This window comes from Cryptotermes secundus, unplaced genomic scaffold (assembly GCF_002891405.2).
Source record: "Cryptotermes secundus unplaced genomic scaffold, Csec_1.0 scaffold1678, whole genome shotgun sequence".
Lineage (NCBI taxonomy): Eukaryota > Metazoa > Arthropoda > Insecta > Blattodea > Kalotermitidae > Cryptotermes > Cryptotermes secundus.
Genome location: NW_019742005.1, coordinates 98,409 through 113,463, shown reverse-complemented (window position 1 = coordinate 113,463; position 15,055 = coordinate 98,409). Strand labels below are relative to the sequence as shown.

Genomic DNA, 15,055 nt, shown 5'->3' with positions numbered 1-15,055 from the left:
GAAATTAAATCCAGGATTGCCATGGCAAAAGCTGCATTTAGCAAGAAGAAGAATCTTTTTACCAGCAAATTGCACTTAAATTTGAGGAAGAAACTAGTGAAATGCTACATTTGGAGCATAGATCTGTATGGGGCTGAAACTTGGACACTTAGGGCAGTAGATAAGAAACAGCTGGAAAGCTTTGAAATGTGGTGTTGGAGAAGGATGGAGAAGAACAGTTGGACCGATTATGTGAGAAATGAAGAAGTGTTATTTAGAGTCAGTGAGCAGAGGAATATCCTACATGAAATAAGAAAACGGAAGGCTAATTGGATTGGTCATATCTTATGCGGTAACCGCCTTCTAAAAGAAGTTATTGAAGGAAAGATAGAGGGGCGGATAGAAGTGACCAGAAGACGTAAGAAGATGCTGGATGACCTTGGGGACAGAAGAGGATATTTTCATTTGAAGGAGAAAGCTCTTGATCGCATCAAGTGGAGGAACTGTTTTGGAAGAGACTGTGGACCTGTCGTCTTGACAGATTACTGATGAATGAATGAATGAATGAATGTGTATCTGAAGCTGAGACAGGTGATAGGAATGGTGAACAAAGACCAGTGAAGCTGAATAAAGGCTAGCAGTAATCTCAGCATATTTCATACAACATATCTTCTAACATTTATCTACTTCCATATGTTTGAGGTGATATTAAGCAATTTATGTATAAAATTACTTTTTGTGTGCAGATATGTTTCCTAGGGCAGGGCCATCTTGTATTGAGAATCATCTTTAATTTCGGTAAACAAAGGACTACACTTTAGTGCACTGTGGAAGAGAGGCTGATGTTATAAATTATTACAGTGAAAAAATTGGTCTAATAGAGAAAAGTCTCATCTCAATTCTTGAATGTTTTCAAAATTCTCATTTGAAACTGAAGAAAGTCATTCTTACATGTGCCCAGAGTTTGCTATGGTGACAAATCAAAAACATTCACTGATGATGGCATAAAATGTGAAAATGTCTGTTCAAAAGTAAAAATAATTGTGATAAGTGAGGAACAATTTTATTGTTGTAAAATACTGATTAGATTATAAATATGCTAATAAACATAAAGAATTATAAAGGTAGTGAGAACTCCAGAGGTTAAGCTTGCGAACGTTCAGAAATTCTGATATCTGTATTAAGAGACAGTATGTACAAAACAGGTTAACTAACTCCATGAAGATGAGCCCTTCTTCAGTTGTTAGTTGCTCAGCCACTCAAAAATTTCCCAACATTTTATGGAACCCAAAGGTTTATTATATTCACAAGAGCCCTCTACTGGTCCCTATCCTTGGCCAGATCAATCCAGGCTGTATCACCCTATTCCATCTCTCTAAGATCAATTTTAATATTGTCTCCCCACCTACATCTCAGTCTTCCTAGTGGTCTCTTTCCTTCCGGCTTTCCCATTAAAATCCTATATGCATTCCACTCCTCCCCCATAAATGCTGCATGCCATGCCCATCTCATCCTCTGTGATTTGATCAGTGTAATTATACTTGGAGAAGAGAACAAGTTATGAAGATAAAACAGGTTATAAGATCTTAAAATTCTGATTAAAATTTATATGGTAGAATTTAAAGTGACGCAGGTGCTGTCAGTTCAACTTATGTTTGATATTTTACATTACATAATATAAGATAGAGAATAAGATGTAGTACTTACTGAATATATGGTCGAATTTCATCCAGAGTCCATTTATCTCGTGTTTGGAAGAGAATTCTAATTCTTTCACTAATATCTTCAGGTAAGTCCGTTTCAGGGAAGTACCAGATAACTTCAGGTTTAGAATTCTTGTCCATTAAAGCTATCCCTTCTAGATATTTTTCTGTGGTCTGCATCCCTGTAGAAGGAATGTAACCACTGTAACAGATTACAAAAGACAGGCAAGGCATATGTTAGGTTTGGGGTTCTCACAGCAGTGACTATGAAGGGTTCTACCTTCTGGAATATAATGCTGTGTAATCCAGTGAGTCAGCCAACAATTCAGAGGAACATAATGCTGCCAACTTCAGGTCTGAAGAGTAAGCCAAGCAAGAAACCAGCATGAAGCTGTACTTGCTCTGCACACAACTACTGCACAATATAACAATAGCAATAACATTTCAGCTATTGTTTCTGCTATATATTTTCAAACTACTGACTGAAATTTAGCTTTGATATTTTTTTTTGTTCTGTGATCTTGTAGTCTGTGACATCATAACTGCCCCCTTTGTTTTGCATCCAAGTTACCAGTTATGGCACACCTTGCAAATTAACTACTCAGAGTGAGCTCCTTATATGAAATAGTCAAGTACACTGTGTCAGTAACAAATCACTGTCTAGAAATCAGGTCATGCAGAAGTGCAACTGCAGAGTCTAACAGTATTACGAGAACTGTACACTTTCTCTTTCTCATGATGAATGCATCCACTTCCCTGGCCTAAGAGAGCTATGAAACACCACACCATATGGGCTACATGATGCATATAGCTGATTTCAAGCAAAACATTACAAACTACTATTGAAAGGAGAAAACTATTTCTGATGGTCTGACAATATACCACCAACCAGATCAGAACACTCACCACTGTTGTCTATATTGGGTTGTCAAATATTTGACTCAGGTGTGAAATTATTGTAAATATTTTATATGGCACAGGACTGTAACAATTTTTTTTACTGCTATGAGCAAGTATGGCATGTACTGTCTTTGCTCGCTTGGAAACCGGGATCGTGGGTTCGAATCCCACTCAGGGCATGGATGTTTAGTTCATGTGTGTACGTTTTTTTGTGTTTGTGTACAGGTAGAGGCCTTGCGATGAGCTGATCACCCGCGCAAGGAGTCCTACCGAATGTGTAAGATCTAGAAAAGCTGAAGTGAATGGAGAAGTTCATGGAGGTAGGCCTAGGCCCACTGGGGCTGTAGTGCCAAGGTGGGGGAAAAAAAAGCAAGTATGAGGATTTACACATCAATTGGAACCTGTCTCTCAGCATTATGGTATTGTGACTTGTTTACAGAACCTGTTTCCAAGAATAATATGACATAACACTGCAAACAGAGTACCATTAATTATAACTCAAGTCACAAGGGTACTGTACTTGTATATAAGAGAATACACTGCATGAAGGTGAGGTTCATATTGTAACATGCTGCGCAACGGAGAACCCCTCCCTACCCAGCAGCAACGTGGCAACTCAGGCCACAGGCGCGTGGCGGTAACGTAGCGCTCCCTCCCACCCCTCCGCGGTGACGTAACGCACAACGCTACGTACCCGTAATCAACTTCCTACTGTGAGGTGGAACGCAACAGGCACCACTGCGGCTATATAAGGAAACTGCACAGCCGCTACCAGTTAGTTGTAGCCTGGCCATCGCCGAAGACAGTTCCGAGTTGTACTGTGACAGCCGCCGAGTTATAAAGTAACAGTCGCCGAGTCGAGTCGTAAAGCGAGCAGTCAGTGTGTTATCGAGTTCTCAGTTCGCAAGTTACGAGCTACAGACGCGGGTGCGATAACCAGTGATAACCAGTTAGATCTGGAGTGTGTAATTCAGGGAGACTTGTATAGCTCCCGCGTTATTAGTACGTGAATACAAGTGAAGATCATGTTAAGAGACTTTGTTGTAGGGTTTGTAAAGTGTGGAAACCCGTAATATTGTGATAATTAATTGTAGCCGTTATTTGTAGATTGTTAAATAAACCAATTAACCATCTCTACGGCGTCTTCTGTAACGAAACACGTTACAATATTAAGGCAGGAAAGCTGTATGAAATGCAAACTACTCCTTACATACCCAAATTTTTTATTGCATAGGATAAAGAGTAACCAATCTCACACCTCAAAACCTGTCCCCCTTCTAGCAAAAAAAGGATGGAGGAAAAATGTGTTTTCCTTCTGCAAGAGTATGGATTCTTCTTTCCAATAATATGCTTCAACTTTATTAATTTTCTAATGCTTATATAAAAATATATAACCTACCAACCTTCAGGCACACTTTGCTGCCATGATGAAAGGAAATCTTTCAGATTAAACTTCCCTGCTTGACGCAACAAAACTTCAGCTAGGAAACGACAAATTCTTTCCTCTAGCAATCTATACAGTGTTTCACCTGCAATAAAAAAATTGAAAACACTGTTACATCCCTTCATTTCTGTAACTAACAAATATACGATAAGACTCATTCATTTCTTTTTGTAGGTTATTTAATTGTGCTTTCAGTGTTGAGACTACAGAGCATCAGATGGAGGATGACAGATGAATCAAGAATTAGGAAGGGTTTGGAAGGAAGCAGTCATGGCCTGTTCAAGGGGCTATCCTGGCACCTGCATCGAGGAACTGGCATAAACCACAAAAAAACCTCAGTAGGGACAGCCAGTGTCCCAGCTAAAATTTAAACTGAGCACCTTCCACATGCAATCTAGAGCACTGTCTCAAGACTGATTTGGTTGACTGACATATCATATTGCCGCAAAACATGGTTCATACAAAGGAGTAATGAGAGAAGATAAACATCAGGTGGAATTATTTCTTTCCAGTCATAAAGGAAATGAATTTACAGAATTATAAATGCAATAAATAACAGTTTTAGATAACACTACAGAAAAATTACTAGAACAAAAAATTATGTTCTGTAATATCTGTAAAAAACAAAGAAGAGCACCATTATTACTAACGTACAATAAAAGTTGACAAAACATGCTCAAGTACAATAATATTAATGCATATACAGGGTGACCGAAAAGTTGCGCACATCAAACGAAAAGTTGTTATAAATTGTATTGCAGTTAATATAATTATATCTCGTACCACTAGATGGTACTGTAAGAGTACCAACAATGAGCAGAAACGCCATCAGTTGTGTATCGGTCATATGATGTCTGCAGTATAGCTTTTGTTTATTGCATGACAGACATGTTGTTCTCCCAAGAATGAGTTTTCATTGTAGCAACAATGGAAATGAAGAGTTTGATCGAGTTTTCTTCACTGATGAAGCATGGTTTCACCTTAGTGGCTACGTGAACAGTCAAAACAATAGGATTTGATTATCTGAAAATTCACATGTTACATGAAAAGCCCTTGCACTGTCAGAAAATTGGAGTGTGGTGTGCTGTATCACGTCGTTGACTAGTGGGCCCAATTTTCTTTGAAATAACAGTGAACAGTCCAGTGTACCAAGACACTATTACGGTTTATTGTGCTTCTTGAAGTTGATGAACATGAGTGTTGGTTGCAGCAAGATGGTGCCACATGTCACACATCTAAGGAAACCATGCAGTTCTTGGGCGAGTTTTTGGTGACCATCTCATTTCAAAAGGATTGTGGCCCCCGCGTTCACCCAATTTGTCACCCGCAGATATTTTCCTTTGGGGTACCTCAAACGAATTGTCTATAAAAACAATCCGCATACACTGGATGACCTCAAGGGGAACATTATGACGGCGATTAACAGCATCAGTTTACAGGTGCTCCACAAAGTGGCCTCAAACACGGTAAAAAGCGCTTGTGCATGCATTGCTGAACAGGGAAGCCATTTCGAGCATATGTTGTAAAGACATGATTTGATTTTGCATTTCTAAGATCTAAGGTTATATAACATTAATAGTAAGTGCTGTATGTCTTGTTGTTCGTGCATTAAACCAGTGCGACTTCTCAATCTCCCTGTATGAGGAACAGAGGTAAAGGGTTGCTTTCTTTTAAATATCATCTACAACAGGAATGGTAGGGGGGTAGCAGAAAACATGGATATGGAGAGAAGAGGCAAACTGCATAAAAAGGGCACTGGGAAGCCAGGTCATTAGACCCAGTTAAAAAAAATCTTCTTGCATCATATCTAAAAACCTGAAAATAAGAACAAAGAACATTTTTAACTGAAGGAGAAATTTGGTACAGGAAAAATATGTTTCAGAACAAAATGTTGGGGAGAATATTTGGACCTAAGAAATAGGAAGTAATAGGAAGATGGATTGGATTGCACAATGGGAAACCTCTTTGTACTCCCTGCCAAATATTGATCAAATTAAGGAGGATAAGATGGGCAAGATACACATCAAGTGTAGGAACTGAGAAACATACACAAAATTTTGGTCAGGAAATCTGAGAGGATGAGACCACTTGGAAAACCTTGGAATGTATAGAACAATGGACCTTAATGGAACAAGGCATGAAACCAGCAGAGTGCATTCAGCTGGTTCAGGATAAGATTTTGAGGCAGGCTCCTGCGAACATGGTAATGAAAGAATATTCAATGAAACTGTTGTATATTATTTCTCTGCTATATCATAAGTTCTTCAAGTCTGCTGTTGTATATTATTTCTCTCCCGTGTCAGAGGACTCTGCAAAATTATTTTATTTTTCAAATTTCCACAAAAATATGGACATTCAGCAAATACTCTTAAATCAAAATTCACAATTTGCCAAAGTGCCATGAGACACTAGCTGAGAGGGCCTTAGTAAAATTAATTCTGATTCTTCTCAAAACTGTACTGACCATCCTTGTCAACTGTCACTGTCTCCTCTGCATACCAAGAAAAGCACTGCTCCAGAACATCCATTGGTACTAAGGCAGCCAGAGACTGCAATGTTTCTGTCTTATTGATCTTGTCAATAGGCCAGGAATTCTCATCCACAAAGTTAAGGATGTATGACAGTACACGAAAATGGTATTCATGCTCCAGGAATCGCCATGCACCTAATAACAAGAAAGTCAATGTGTACAGTGTTATTTAACTATTGTTTTTTGAATTGGAGAACAATACAGTCCACAATATAACAAGATCTTTTACAAAATGATACCAGTGACTTACCAACAATTATGAAACAGTTACACAGGAACACAATCTACAGTGTGAGCACATCATATTTCTCAGAAATACATATCAATTAGCATTGTATATAGGATTTGTGGTTATGAAGAGTTCTACCTTCTAGGATATAACACTGTATAGTCTGTTGAAAGTCAACCAACATTTCAGAGGAACAGGTCACTTCCATCTTCAGGGTTGAAGAATAAACCAAGCAAGAGGCAACATGTTCCCCCCAAAACGTTGGCTGACTTTCAATGGACTACCCAGCATTATATCCCAAAGACAGAACTCTTCAATTAGGACTGTAGTGCACTGGGATAATGAAACTGATCACATTGTGGAGCATTCAACACCAGAACCCAAATTCAAGCACACACATATACATGCAAATGCATGTGTGTGTAAGAGAGAGAGAGAGAGAAAGCCTTTACGAAAACAATCTGCATTCATAACATAAAGTTTGAGGGATGAATTATGAAAATTAAGTATTCTTAGAACATATAGCTCCTATTGCATTCACTTGCATAATTTCTCCTTGGAATAATTATTAGGATGAAATAATATAATTTATTTTTTCACTGCACAATTCATCGCTGGGTTCAGAAATAAAAAACTGACACTTCTTTCCTGAATCATTAATGACAAATGTTATTAGTTCCAAGACCTAACTAACAGCCATGTCAAACTAATATGTGGTAGGGTAAAAAGTTTGTGATGTTTGTCAACAGGTTCAAAAAATTTCATACATGAAGTATGTCTATTCTACTATGACAAACCTTGGACATAAGTGTAACAGTGTCAGTGTTTCCTTGAAATTTCTGAAATGGAATGTTATAAACATAAAACTGGACAAATTTCCATTGTCAGGACTCGAAAAATTGTATACAAATTCATGAAAAATGTAAGTTTCAGTAATTGTAAGATCTGTTAAAATTTAGCATTGTTCTTATGGGTATTTGACTGGGACAATATAAAACTTGCATAAAATCAGGAAAACTGTAAAATCTGAGAGCACAAAATCAAAGTTTTATTGTATTCATATCTCTGAAAACTTGGAAACCTGCTGCTTGACCACAACACTGCATCAGATCATTGGTTTCCTTTGACACAAACAAATGGCATCACCATGCTTCCATAGTTTCCCAGGCTCCAGATCTAGCCACTGCCGCATATTTGGTCATGTTAAATATTATCACAGTATAAAATTCAGAGGCATTCGTTCACTTTACATTATCTGTCCATGCAAATGTCTTAACCATATATCCAGTGACCATCTATTTCTTTATTTTTCCTCATCAGTTCAGATATGATCTTCTGTATATTTTCATGGAGGGAGGGACGTATGGACATCCAGTCCCTGTTGTCAGTGGTTGTATTACTTTCAATATGCCTTCCATTTTAACTCATTAAACATCATCCTCTTGTGGCCAGAAGGATGGTAATGCGCCTTCAGGATGTATGTATTTGACACGGCAGCCATTTCTGTCATCACAGCACCAATCCACCACTTTCCACCAAATGTGCATGCACCACAAGAGTACAGGGCAATGTCACTGTGTGCAACAAGGTAGGTCCCAGCTACTGTCTTACAACATGTGCCAAATATATACTTGCACCAGAAACCCCCAAAATTATCTGTTGTAATTTAAGGGTAGGCAGCAGTGGTTTGCCCTAGTGCTTGGAATCTGCATACAATTTCTGCAATGCTTCTTTAGCTCTTTTCTGGTTTCTGCGATGTCTGACTCATAAAAATATTTTATTCAATGAATGTTTTCTTATGTCAATTCATGGACATCTTTCAGTGTCAGCATTTCCTTATCATAAGAATACAGAAGACTTAATTTGCCTGTTGCACCACCTACAGCTCCATCACTGAAGCACAATATCTTTTTCATATTGCTATCCAGTGTTTTCATATATGGAATCATAACCTTTTGAAAAGCATAAAATGTGCTTATTACATGGGTCATGCAAGCATTAATGATACACAAGGGGACAGGCTTTGGCTTAAGTGGAGACTCGGGTTGATGTACACATACTACGATGGGATTATGAAGTATTACTTCATCATTGGACCAATGACACTGTAGCACACAGTAGTACTGTTGCTATGCAATTATCACAATAACGAACACATGTTGCTCAATAACAGCCAGTAAACATGTCAATGATACCCAAGCTATTGCTAGGCAACTGCCCATGTCAACAGAGGGATTGTTGGAGGCGGTGTTTTCTGTTGCGTTTACCCTTAGGCTATATAGCGAGGACCCCAGGCCGCCCGAAGGCAGTTCAGTCGAGTGAAGTGAAGTGGTTGTTTGGTGAGAGTGACCAGTTGAGCGTTGGCAGCTGAGTCGAGCTCTATAAAGGATGATAAGAGATGGCACTATAGTTCAGTTGATAATTGAAGAGTTCAGTCGTGGGATATTCACTACACAATAAAGACATGAGCACAAGAAGATGAAGAATCTCCACTGTTCAAAGCCGTTGCTAGGAAACAGCTGTTGAGGAGACAGCAGGTTGGAAAAAGGCTTGGTGGGTACTCAGGTGATTTGTAAAGTGTGGAGATTAGTGATAGTGCTGTAATTACTTGTAGTTATGGTAGTGTGTACAAGTGTGTCAATAAAACAAATTCACGAATCTACACCTCGTCTACTATGTTAGGTGGGTCTCGTCACCCCAGCATGGCATGTCCTCAGGTTGCAGATGGAGACAGCTTCAAGATATGGAGAAAGCTCTGAATATACTGAATAAGCAGTTGCGAACAGTGGACAAGAGGTGGTCCTTCAGCTGGGGGAGTTGGGCATGGGGCTAACAACTCATCATAAAGAAAAGCTTGTTATGAAAGATAACAAGAAGCCTTGGACCTGAACGGATTCCTTGGATAAGCAACCTAAGCGAAAGAAAATGGAAACTTTGCCACATCCAAAAATCTTACTGTCAAAAGTATAATGTTCCCACATCGTAACATTCATAAATTTACTTGGACATCTCCTGACAGGAACACACACAACCAAATTGACCACATTTTAATAGACAGGAGATGGCATTCAAGTATACTTGATGTCCGATCATTCAAGGCAGCAGATTGTGATACAGACCACTACCTGGTGGTGACAAAATTTAGGGAGAGTCTGGCTGTGAGTAAACAAACAACGTACAGAGTTCATATGGAGAGGTTCCATCTGAATAAATTAAACGGGGTAGAGGGTAAAGAGCAGTATCATGTTGAAATCTAAAATATGTTCACAGCTTTGGAAATCTAGACACTAAGGTGAATATTAGCAGAGCTGGTGAACTATTAGAGAGAACATCAAAATTTTAGCCGAAGAGAGTCTAGGTTATTATGAACTGAAGAAGAATAAGCCATGATTAGATGAAGGATGCTCGAAATTATCAGACCAAAGGAAACAACCCAATCTGCAGTGGTTACAGGATCCAAGCAAAATAAATGGGAATATGTGAACAATACAGGATGTGAAGCTAGCAGGCATTTCAAGAATAAGAAGAGGGAATATTTGAAATCCATGATTTATTTCACCGTCTTCTAGTGCATACACTTATCTACTTCACTCCTCTCACTCGCACTACATGTTTCGGCACAAAAGTGCCATCCTCAGGTGCTTATTTGCTTAACGTTAAACTAGTTCATTACATGCCTTGTCGTCTTCATATTAAAATAATTAAAATATATATTTATCATATATATTGATAAATGTTAAAAATTAAATATTAAAATATAAAATTGTTCAGGATTTTTCCTATGTCGTATTCACTACTCAAGTCACGGATAATTATTTTAATATGAAGACGACAAGGCATGTAATGAACTAGTTTAACGTTAAGCAAATAAGCACCTGAGGATGGCACTTTTGTGCCGAAACATGTAGTGCGAGTGAGAGGAGTGAAGTAGATAAGTGTATGCACTAGAAGACGGTGAAATAAATCATTGACTTGAATCAGTGCAACAGGACGCTAAAATATAACAAAAAGAATATTTGAAAGCCAAATTATGAGCTTGCAATAAACAGTAAGAACAAGAACATTGGAGACCTGTATAAAGGAAGAAATGACTTTAAGTAACTTAGTGAAGGATGAGAATGGTGATCTGCTTGCAGATTCCCTCAACAATTTGAATAGGCAGAAGAACTATTTCTCTCAGTTATTGGGTGTACATAGGTTCAGTGATGTTAAGCATACAGAAAAACGTACTGCCAGGCCATTAGTACCTGATTGCCAAGTTGATAAGTTATAAATTGCCAGGTAGTGACCAAATTTCTGGCAGAACTGATTCAAGCAGGAGGTGAAACATTATGTTCTAACATCCATAAGCCAATTAATTCTATTTGGAATGAGGAAAAATTGCCTGATCAGTGGAAGGATTCTATTACTGTACCAGTTCACAAGAAGGGTGATAAAACTGACTGTAGTAACTATCAGGAGATATCACTGCTGTCAACTTCATACAAAATTTTATCCAATATTCTTCTCTCAAGGTTAAGGCCATATATAGATGAAATTCTTTGGGATCATCAGTGTGTGTTTCGATGTAACAGATCAACTACAGTCCATATCTTTTGCATTCATCAGATACTGGGGGAAAAAATGGGAGTACCATGAAACAGTACATCAGCTATAGACAGACTTCAAGAAAGCCTATGATTCAGTTAGGAGGGAAGAACTGTACAATATTCTCATGGAATTTGGAGTAGCCTGCAACTAGTGAGACTGATTAAAATGTGTTTAAACGAAACACATAGTAAAGTCCATACAAGTAAACATTTGTCTGATAGTTTTCCTATCCAGAATGGTCTAAGACAAGGAGATGCTTTATGGCTTCCTTTTCAAATTTGCTTTAGAATATGCCATTAGGAAGGTCCAAGAAAACCAGGTGGGACTGAAATTAAATGGGACACTTCAGCTGCTGGTCTATGCTGATGGTGCGAAACTACTGGAAGATAATGTAGATACCATAAAGAAACATACAAACTTTAATTAAAGCTAGTAAGGAGATTGGTCTAGAAGTAAACACAGAGAAAACTAAGTATATCTTGCAGTCTTGTCACCAGAATGCAGGGCAAAATCATGGCATAAAGATACCTAACACATGTTTTGAATTATTTTTAATGTTTGCATCCTGTTGTGTGAGTATAGCTAACAATACAAATTCCACGGTCAACGCAACTATAATTTATTAACTTATGTTCCACTACATGTTTTGACCCTTATAGGGTCATCCTCAGGTGTTGTGATTAACATATTTTCATTATTGAATTGTAAAGTGTGTATACATATTTACATACATAGACTTAACCTTTATCGGACGGGCCATTTAATTTCCGGTAGGGGCAGCTGGACGGAGTTTATTTAAATGCCCGCCCTTGTAGAGCAATGAAATTGTAAGCATGTTTCTAAAAATGGTGTAATTTCTACATTTTTATGATAAACGAACGAAATAAACGCTCCTTTAATGTAGAAAGAATATAGAATCAGATATTCTAATTTACAGATTTTAATATCTGTAAAAAATGTTTACACTGATTCCCAAAATAAAATTTCCTGAAATTCATACATTTTCTGCACCATGTGTTCTAGCAGTGTAATACATTTTCTGCACCATGCGTTTTGCAGTGTAAGTCCTTCGTGGCCACCTCACATACAATGTTATCTCTTGTTGAAGCTTATTTATCTTGTGGTACATGTCGGTATGCACGCTGTAGCAGTCTGAATTTCCTCGCTGCCTAATGTGTTAGATAGACACAGCAGTTAATTCTTGGAATATGGTGTTGCCAGATCGGTCATTCGTTCATTCATTGCAGTCAAACCATTGTGTTTGTAACGATTTTGAAACATCGCAATATGTTAGCCACCCATGACATCATGAAGCAGATATTTGGTTCAGAGAAGTCGTGAATGAGATTTTTGTATGTGTGGGCTCGAGGTTAAGATTTATGGCTTCTTATCGTGGTCTTAGCACAGAGATTCACTGCTAGCATTGCTAGAGAGCATTATACACGACGACGTCGTATGGAAAATGCTGAAATGAGAAACAGCTGTTCTATGACACAGATTCGGACTGCTATTCAACCGATTCTGAATGTGGCGTGGAAGGTTGGTCTTCTGATGCCTGAAATTGAGAACAGCTGTTCAATGACAGATTATGAGAGGGGCGAGCAAAGTTGGAATTCTGATTCCGCGGACGACGGGTCATCACCTTCGTCGGCAACTTGGGGACCGCCAGACCAGTGTGGCTGGAGAGGTGTGAATAATTATTCCGGTGTAGCTGCGGGGATAAATATCATTGAAGCTCGACATCACTGGCCTGCTTCCTCTAAATCGCAACTGAGGTGTCGTGTGTGCTTTTCGCGAGGGAAGCGGTCTAGCGTTCGTACGAAGTGCGTGAGCTGCGACGTCGGACTCTGCATTTCGGAATTTTTTCGGCAGTACCATACGAAGGCCACATTACCATAGATGACGCAGGGGGGAAGGCTGTTTCCTCATGAAGATGGTGAACATATATCACGTAAGTAGAGCAAAAATTTAATTTTAAAAAAATCTTTACACGCGTGCAATGCGCGAAATCATATGAGGTCGTTCGGCCATATGACGTCGGTAGATTACATTAGATCACGCAGGAGGGAAGGCTGTCACCTTATAAAGGTTGTGACCAAAAATTATGTAAATAGAAGAACAATTTATATTTTAAATTTAATTTTAAAAAAATCTTTACACGCGTGGAATGCGCGACATCATATGATGTCGTTCTTAAATTTGTCCTTACTTTTAACGTCATATGACGTCCCTAGATTACATTAGATCATGCAGGAACGAAGGCTGTCTCCTTATAAAGGTGGTGACCAAAAATCATATAAATAGAACAACAATTTATATTTTTAATATAAGATTAAAAAAAACCTTACACGCGTGGAATCCGCGACATCATATGATGACGTTCGGCCAGCTGCCCTAACTTTTAACGACATCATATGATGACGTTCGTCCGATAAAGGTTAAATGACTACATTCTATGTACATTTATATTCTAGCATCTAGATGTTGATTTAAATACAAGATATATATTGTCATGTGTACTGGTGACTAGAGACGGGGTTCATATTCCTAATTGGATTTATTAACAACCCACAGGCCATAACTACACTTAAATATTTGACTAATGCAAGTTTATACAATTTACAAACACTCCACACTAATCTCTTCACTCCATCTGCACTAGTCTTCAGTCTTCAGTCTCACTGAATTACACATTAAAAATAAAGCCTTAAATCCACACAATAAGTCTTCACTGGCTGGTTTCTCAGCTATCACTCACTATCACTGACTGTCACATTCATAAAACATTCAAATCTCACGGTCAGGTCTTCTTCCACTACGAGCTTCCCACGCCTGTCTCGCACTGAGAACTGATTAAATAACTTCTTACGAATTCCAGTCTCTCCTATAAACCTTCAAATGGACAAGCATAAAAGACAGCTTGCTCCACTTTTGTGTAATCATCGCATCTACAGAGGCTTTGCTCAGCAACGCGTCGACTAGCTGCTGCCAAGATAATGTAGCGTGTTTCGTGTGTCACGCTACAAGTAAGTTCACGCCGTTCTTTGATATAGCGAGTTTATTATGTTCGCTCGCCTTACACACTCTTTACAATCGTTTGCACTTGCAGTGTTACAATCACTGCTCACAATACTCGGCGAGACACTGGACTCTCTTCTCCGAATGCTGATCCGAGACTTTCTTCTCCGGAGACTGTTCCGACACTGAAGGCTTCTTGTCGAAGCTGGGCTATTTATAACCTTGCCCGCTGTTAGGCAACGAACCCTTTGTTATAACAGTGGAAACGTCGCTTTGTTGGCTCCGCGTTTCCTACGCAATGACCCATTGTTATTGCGTCCTTGTTGTTGCGTAATGGCCATGTTTACAGGTTTTTGCAGCTCAACAATTCTTTCATGGCATAAATATGCCACAATATGGAACTAAATGTTCAAGATTAAAAGTTGATTTTTAATTAATGTAACCTTTATTGGACGGGCCATTTAATTTCCGGTAGGGGCAGCTGGACGGAGTTTATTTAAATGCCTGCCCTTCTAGGGCAATGAAATTGTAAGCATGTTTCTAAAAAAATGTGATTTCTACATTTTTTATGAAAAACGAACGAAATGAACGCTACTTTAATGTAGAAAGAATATAGAATCAGATATTCTAATTTACAGATTTTAATATCTGTAAAAATTTTT

General features: G+C 38.5%; 1 protein-coding gene across 4 annotated transcripts in view; it reads right to left on the bottom strand.

Annotated features, from left to right (window-relative positions):
* LOC111872998 (sister chromatid cohesion protein DCC1) overlaps window positions 1-15,055 on the bottom strand; it is a 43,265-nt gene that overhangs the window by 18,548 nt on the left and 9,662 nt on the right. For 3 of the 4 annotated variants that reach the window (XM_023867348.2, XM_023867347.2, XM_023867349.2), the window contains exons 5-7: window positions 6,491-6,691; window positions 3,986-4,111; window positions 1,687-1,864 (exon numbers count right to left, since the gene is read on the bottom strand). In XM_023867348.2, the coding sequence (XP_023723116.1) occupies window positions 1,687-1,864; window positions 3,986-4,111; window positions 6,491-6,691 (505 nt within the window). Of the gene's footprint in view, window positions 1-1,686; window positions 1,885-3,985; window positions 4,112-6,490; window positions 6,692-15,055 lie in introns of those variants that run through there. The other variant, XM_023867350.2, reaches the window with a different exon arrangement.